The sequence below is a fragment of the Alligator sinensis genome, unplaced genomic scaffold (assembly GCF_000455745.1).
Source record: "Alligator sinensis unplaced genomic scaffold, ASM45574v1 scaffold560_1, whole genome shotgun sequence".
Taxonomy (NCBI): domain Eukaryota; kingdom Metazoa; phylum Chordata; order Crocodylia; family Alligatoridae; genus Alligator; species Alligator sinensis.
Genome location: NW_005841837.1, coordinates 6,732,667 through 6,740,268, shown reverse-complemented (window position 1 = coordinate 6,740,268; position 7,602 = coordinate 6,732,667). Strand labels below are relative to the sequence as shown.

General features: G+C 51.1%; 1 protein-coding gene across 3 annotated transcripts in view; it reads right to left on the bottom strand.

The window, feature by feature from the left end:
* ALDOB (aldolase, fructose-bisphosphate B) overlaps window positions 1-7,602 on the bottom strand; it is a 26,836-nt gene that overhangs the window by 5,728 nt on the left and 13,506 nt on the right. For 2 of the 3 annotated variants that reach the window (XM_025202927.1, XM_025202930.1), the window contains exons 4-9: window positions 7,481-7,535; window positions 6,545-6,705; window positions 6,284-6,367; window positions 5,477-5,651; window positions 4,857-5,056; window positions 663-775 (exon numbers count right to left, since the gene is read on the bottom strand). In XM_025202927.1, coding sequence (XP_025058712.1) covers window positions 663-775; window positions 4,857-5,056; window positions 5,477-5,651; window positions 6,284-6,367; window positions 6,545-6,705; window positions 7,481-7,535 — 788 coding nt within the window. Of the gene's footprint in view, window positions 1-662; window positions 776-2,969; window positions 3,475-4,856; window positions 5,057-5,476; window positions 5,652-6,283; window positions 6,368-6,544; window positions 6,706-7,480; window positions 7,536-7,602 lie in introns of those variants that run through there. The other variant, XM_014519653.2, reaches the window with a different exon arrangement.

Below are 7,602 nucleotides of genomic sequence, written 5' to 3'. Positions count from 1 at the left end.
GTCTAGATGACCCCAGCCAGATGCCTATCTAACCTCCTCTTGAAGACCCCCAGGGTAGGGGAGAGCACCACCTCCCAGGGCAGGGGTGCACAAGCAAGGGATCACAGCTCTGACCCGGATCCAGACCAGGCTGTCACCGCTGCAAGAAGCTGGGGCAGAGCTGCGATCCTTTGCTTGTGTGCCCCTGCCCAGAGCGTGCAGGCTGCAGATCGTGGTTCTGCCCTGGCTCCGGAGTAAGCTGCCCCATCACAAGATCCCAGCAGCTCTGGAGCAGCCCCCTGCACGTGCTACTGGTGCATCTGAGACTGGTCTCCATGGCAAGCCCAGCCTGAGCTTTCCTACGCAGGTGTGGCTGGGGTCTCCATGGAGACCAGCCCAAGCCATGAGGGTAGGGGTGTCTGGGTAATGGAAGCCTCGGCTGACCAGATCCAGCCCATAGGCCATCCCTGTACTGGAGCCTCCAGATGAATGCAAGTGTTCCCAACTCGCCCTCATCAGTCAGAGGAGCGGGAGTCACTTTGGTCCCTGCTCTCTCCAGAAGCTGAAGAAGCAGGCTAGGGGTGGGATGGCTGGAGGTGAGAGCAGCCCAGGGCAAATAAGAGTGCAGGGTATTCTCCCCCTTCCTCCCATGCTCTGTGCTCGTGTGTCTGGACTCTACCTACCACAGCTTGGCTCTTCCACGTTCTGCTGTGAACCAGGTCCTGCGCAGAGAGAGGCAAAGCACTTGGCTTGACGAGCCAGCTGTCAGCCATTGCCGAGGCTGGGAAAATGTCTGCTGAGAAATGTGAATGTGAGAGGTCAGGAAGTGTGCCTGGGATCTCACCAGGGCTCCCCAGAGCATCTTCCAGACACCCTGTGGTAAGTGTAGCCCCACTTACCTTGACACTGGCCCTGCCTTCTCTCCCCTTTCGGGAAGACCAGCCACAATACACCTCCTCCCCCAAGGTGCCTGCTGGAGTCTCTCTTCAGCTTAGGGAGGCTCCAGTACCTGTTAGAGGTTAGCACACTATATGAAGATGCTGGGTTCAGAAGAGAAACAACCTTAAGCACCTGTGGTATGCAGAAGACAGTCATCTGGGAAGAGGGATCAAACCTTCTCCCCTGTCAAAACTGTGTTTCCTGAGAGATTGGCCTCAGGATTGAGAACTGTCCTCATCCTGCCCTTCAGGGCTGGGAAGGAGCAGGGGTCTGTTGCCTTCCAGAAGCTGTTCATGACTCTGGCCTTGGGAGGGGATGAGCCCAGGCTTGGAGCAAAATATGGCCCCAGTCCCAAGGCAAGGTCAGGTTGCCACCACTCTTGACTCGCTGTGACCAGTGAGATAGAAATTCCAGTCTGAGCATGAAGTCTCAGTTTTGGGGAGGGGACGAGGACAAGCCTCAGCAGAAGAGCAGGGGCAGGTGCCCAGTGACTGTGTCCTTTGCCTCCAACAGCAGTTTAAGACTTGGTTTGAGTCAAGCAACCCCATGGAGAGAGCCAGGGTCATGAGGAGCAGCACCACCCTTCTCTACCGCACTTGCCAGCTCATCCCACCATTTTAGATAGGTGACCCAAGACCCTCAGGCTTCTGACCATAGGAGGAGGCAGAGCTGACTTGGATAGCCTGTGAGGTCTGCAAATACAGGAGCTCAGGGCAGTACAGAGGTGCACTTTGGGGGCAGAGCTACAAACAAATCCCTCTGATTCTGGCTGAGTGGACCCCCCAGGGGTTTAGGGGCCTGTGCTCCATACACAACTCAAGGCTCTTTCAAACTTGGTCCTAGTGGTGCTTCTGCTCATCCTGGAGCAGCAGGTGCAGGGAGTGCTTGTAACAGGCCTTGCCCTAGACTCTGGCTCCCACCTCCTATGTGGGCCGAGGGATTTAGTGCTCTAGCTTTTGCTTCTCTGCCCCAGGCCTTCCCATGAGGATGCCAGTGCCAGGACAGAGCAGCCTGGGACTGAACATATTAGATGGGAATGTACTCCCTTCTCTTCTTCCACAAGAACTTCTTGGATGTATCCCAGCTGGGTGATGTTGTGGTCCAAGTGGGGCTACTTGTGAATGACCCAGCCAAGGACATCTGTGGGCAGGCTGAGGATGGGATCCACAAACTCTACAAAATCCTTCAGCACCAGAGGGGTGAGGAAGACACCTATGGACAGGAGACCCCTCACCTGGACACTGACCCGAGCTGGAGGACATGATGTTTTGTCCTGTCCAACTCAATCCAGGCTGGATGAGCATAAAAGTGTAAGTGACACTGCCTCTGTGGGGAGGGCAGCAGGGTGGGGAGACCCAAGCCCACAACAGGCAGCCTGCATCTGCCCCCACCTCCCATGGGCTCCACTCAGCTCTGCTCTGGCTGCCACTGAGGGGGGTGGAGGAGTGAAGGTAGTGGGCATGTGTCCTGCCTTCCCATTTTGAAAAGGCAGTCACCCTTCCCTGCAGTCCATGGGGTAAAGAGCCAGTGATTCTCAACCTGGATGTTGTGGCCCGCTAGGGAGCCTAAAGATTGTTTTGAGGATGTCACGAGGCACCAGGCAGTGTTATCATTATCAGGTGCGCAAACGTTGTTCACAGGGTAAACCCAGAGATTTCCAATAGGAATCCATAGGGGTAGAAACATGCTGCCCTGTTGTGGGCGTTCTGGGCTCTGTGCAACAGAAGAACGTCTCTGGTATTTTTCCATTGTCAAAAATGGAGGTAAAACTAAGAGCTGGTAATTTCTGAGGGCTGTCACAAGTCTAAAAAGGCTGAGAACCACTGCTTTAACCTGATCCTTGAGTCTGCTGGCACAGCCACTGAACTCAGCTTGCAGGATCAAAGCCTCCAATGTTCCTAACACTGCTTAACATTTCAGGGTTTCGTCTTTTCTGATTTGATCTAGGCTTTTATTCTTGTGCGGTTCACTTGTGCGTCTACACAGCAAGCCATTGAGAGCAAGGGAAAGCATTGGATGTGAGATACAGACAGGAAGTACTTCACACACAGTTACCTGGTTGCAGATACTTTATTCACAGCTCATGGCTTGAAAACAACAGATTGTATAATACAGGACCCCCATGCACTCTTTCCATCTGTCTTGTCTGATTTTGGAAGGGGCCTGTGGTTATTTGTAAGGGAGTAAAGAAAGTTGATAGTACGAATTAGAAACTCTTGTCTGTCTCCTTCACTGACAGGCAATTAAGGAGACGGGTTTAACTGGGAGCTAATTAAAAAGTCGCCCCTTTGGAAAGGGGGAGCGGGTACTTTGATTGATTAATCTGTGTCAGTAGTGGCTGAAGTTCCCAGGACTGGTCCTACTTCTCTGGAATGTATGGATCAGATGAGCTTATTTTCTTTGAGAGGCCTGGGATATTTTTCCTCAAGGAAGGATCTGATGCCTGTGCAGTCCTGCACTCTAGTAGATGTAGCTGGCAGTGAAGAGTGACTTCATGGCAGCCATGTCACCCTTCCCAGAGGTGACATACTGTCCTTTGGAAGCTAAACCATTAATCTGAAAGATCAGGAAGAGGAGGAAACATTTGTGAAAGAGAGTAAGAAGGAAATTGGGGAGAGGTAAAGAACATGGGCAAATAGAAAGCACTCAGGTGAATTTCCTGATGAAATTTTACAGGGTTGGGACTGGAGAACTTAAGAACTGGGTCATAGAATAAGGACTGCTGTGCTTCTAAGGCAGAGGTGGGCAATTATTTCAGCTAGAGGGCCGCTTAATGACTTTTGGTGAGCTGTCGAGGCCTGCAATGGTAGCCCCGTCCCTTGACAGGCGGCCTGCCCCCTCGTCACCATCTTGGGACTGGAAGTCCCCCCTCCTAACCCTGACCTTTGCAGCCAGATGTGCCTTCCCTTTCCCCAAGAAGTATTCCTTTTAGGAAGGACATCTGACCCCCCACATGCCCCCTCATGGAGCACAGACTCTGCCAGCAGTGGCAGCAGCAGCAAGTGACAGGCTCTCAGGGTGCTCATGACCCATGCAGGTACAAGTGCCTGGTGGCACATGGCTCCAAACAGTTCCAGGAGCTGCATGTGGCAGCAAGGAGCAAAGCCAGGTTGACCAGGTCCCCCAGCAGCTGGAGCAGTGGCCCTGCCCAGAAGCTACGCATGCTGGCCAGGGCCAGGGCCCTCCCATGCATGAGGGTGGAAGAGAAGTGTGCGGGATAGGCAGGGTACAATTAATTGGTGGCACCAGCAGGCTGGATGAAATTGCCTGGAGGGCCAAATTAGATCTGTGGGCCGTATTTTACCCACCCCTATTCTTAGGCAAGTGGTTACAAGCTAACATTTTGGCTATCTGTTATCTGTGCTTGCATATGAAATGGGCCAGTGTTCCAGACAGGTTCCCAGTGGAGTTTAGCCCATGTCACAGGCATCTCCAATTGCCTCTGATTAGCACCCTTGTTGGTAATCTCAGCCCAGGGGAGATGAAAACACCTCTCATGTCTCCAGATGTCTCCTGCATAGGTTTGAGGGCAGGGTGTTCAGCCAAGGACCAAGTTCAAGAACAATGAATGTCCTTCAATAAACATGAACCATGAGAAAGGATCAAAGCAACTGTCCTCAGGACTGAGGGGCCAGCTCCCTGGCCACCTCTGAGAGTCAGTGGGTGCTGTCTGGGGTGTTCTGCCCAGTGTTCCCCAAGGGTACACTTTTTAAAACTTTGACCCACCTGCACGTGCTTTTGTCATTTTTTGTCTCCCATATTTAGATGTCCTTGTCCTCACTAGCCCACACAATTAGTAGGGGTTACTATGTTGTGTGCTGGGCTTGGTTCACACCTTCGCCTTCGACAGGACAAATAGGCCTCAGGACTGAGGGAGTGGGACCCTTGGACATAGTGCAGAAGAAGTAGAGGTGAAATGAAGAAGTAAAGGCCCATACCTGTGCTCGCTTGCAGAATGCCTCTTGTGCAGCCTTCTTGTTTGCAGACTTCCCTGACCACGCAGCCAGTGCAGACGCCTGCAGAGCCCGTCCATAGGAGAAGGTCAGCTTCCAGGGCTTGGGCAGGGGGCAGAGGTTGATGGCATTGAGGTTGACAGATGCTTCCTCTTCGCTTTGGCCTCCAGACAAGAAGCAGATTCCTGCAGGAAGAAAGGGAAAACAAGTTTAACCAGGCTTCACTCTGCTCTCTGATGATGCAGCAGATTCTTGTAGTGGAGATAGAGGGAACAAAGCAAAAAATCCTGTACGTGCCTATTCACAGCTACCACTGTTATTGCATTTACAGTCACAGAGAGGCAAACTGTCCTCTTAACATTGCACCAACCCAACAAGCATGCAAACCACCTCCCCACTGCATGTCCCCAGGAGCAAAACAGGTGTCTATGACCAAACAGGGGAGATGGTGTGACCACCAGGGTCTTGTCTGCATAGCGGTACATGAGAAGTAATGGTCCCTATGTTGAGATGAGCTCCAAGCAACTCCAATAGGAACCATGAGGCAAACAGTCTGAAAGGAAAAGTTGTGTGCGGGGTGGTGGTAAGGATGAATGATGAGTTACCGGGAACAGCAGCAGGAACAGTGCGGAGGAGGGCAGTGACTGTAGCCATGGCTACCTCCTGAGGGGGGTACTTCTTGGAGCAGGAAAGCCCAGCAGTCACCATATTGGGTTTCAAAAGTGTCCCCTCCAAGTAGACATGATGGTCATTCAAGGCCTTGTACACAGCAGCCAGGACCTGGGGAGCAATGAAAACAGGAGGATTAAACCAGACCCATATTTGTGTAATGCCAGATTTTATCTCCAACAGTCATTCCCATCCCATACCTGCAGGGGAGAGACAGCTGGTTCCTGGGGTTAGAAGGGAATTCACTCTTCAAGTTTAATCAACTCTGAGCTTCTCCTTTTACTCACTTTAGCAATAAACCTGCCAAACCTGCCATGAAGACCCCTCCGTCTCCTCAGAGGACTGGGGACTTCAGACTTCATTATCAGATTCCTGGGTTTACCCCTTCAAGTTTGCCTTCCTCCTAGATGATTAAGTAATTATGAAATGGCAGTAGAGTCCTGGTTAATGCCTTTCACTCTTTAACGAGTCTTTTGTGAAGGGAACAATGTAACCAAATGGCAAGGGGACTTGTCTGAGAGCCTGGAGGCACTGAGTCTATTCTCACCTTTGCCATGAATTTACTAGGTGATCTTGAGCCTTTCTCTTAACATATCTGTGTTTCATTCTCTTCAGCTGTAACATGGAAGAATGGTCTTTGCAAAATACTTTCAGATGGAGGAGTGTAAAATGGTACTGGAGAGCTAAACATTGTTTAGGTTGATTAATGAAAACAGGATCTATGTGACAGATGAAATCCTTACCTTCTCAGTGACGTACTGACAGCGCTGGAGGTCATGGTCTCCATCAGGCAGGATCTCTGGTTCCACAATGGGCACAAGGCCATGCTAAAAATAGGAAAACAGAGAAGTCTGTGGAGATACTGAAAGACCTTCCCTATCTGAAGGGAAATCCCTCCAACACTAGGGGAACTGTCTTGAAAGAAAGGGTAGGCAATGCACAATTCATTCTTGCATTGCAAGCATGGAAGGGAGCTATTTCACACATGCTCTGAGAATTTGTACCTGCTGGCAGATGCTGGCGTAGCGTGCCAATGTATTGGCATTTTCCTGGATAGCAAGTTGGGAGGGGGTGGTGTCAGTGATCTTCAGCACTGCACGCCACTTCCCAAAGTCAACCCCATCCTTCTTGTACTGGGCACAGCGCTCAGCAAGCCCGTCCAGCCCTGTGAGTAGGGAAGGCAAAGGATCTGTCAGGGAGGGCTGAGCACTACACACTGAACACAGCCTTCTGCCTATGGTTGTCTTCCCTAAATACCTCCTTTTAAGTGTTTTTGGGGAGCCCTTTAACTTAAGTGAGAACAGAGCAAGTGACTCCTTCTCAGAGCAATGGCTAATGTGAGCCTTGCACAGACTCTGTAAAGTGTGGAGGGAGGAACCGGGAAATCTTGTTTCTTGAAAAACAACCCTTCCTTTTCTATACCCTGGTCAGTGGTTATGTCCAATGCAGTGTCCTTCAACAGCCAGGGACTTAAGTTTGCTAGTTGACAGACCTCTCTGGATGGAAAGTGGGGAGGGGAAGAGGAAGAATTTCTTTTTGACTCCAGCTAGAGATCATTTCTTCTCTTTTATTCTTTGTACCCCTCCCACCCTGACTTCCCTGCCCAAACAGCTCTTGTAGCTTAATCCCCTGCTGCCTGCATAGTCTGAATTCAAGAGGAGTTGCTGGTGCTGCTGGCAGTGTGCAGTAAGCTGGGAGGGGTGTGTCTGAGCAGGGTTGGAGCTGCTCTCCGAATGTCACTTGGGATAGGAGAGCAGTGGTGGAGCAGAAGTGCGTTAAAGGCTGCCACCGAGCACAACCCCACCAGAACCTTTGAACTAACCTCAGTTCCTGCCCTGTGATAAGCACCATGCTGCATTCCTCCTGCCCCAAGCAGCTTTGAGTTTTAACACCCACAACTGAGCATTAAATACTTCAGTCACTCAGAGAAGATGTCTCACCTTGAATGCTGGTTTCTCCATTAGTTCCTGCCAGAGGGGCTGTGCCTTTATCCAGCTGTGGAGACACACAATGAAAATAAGAAAGGTCAAATGTGAACAAGTCAAGGTGAATCTTGAATTAG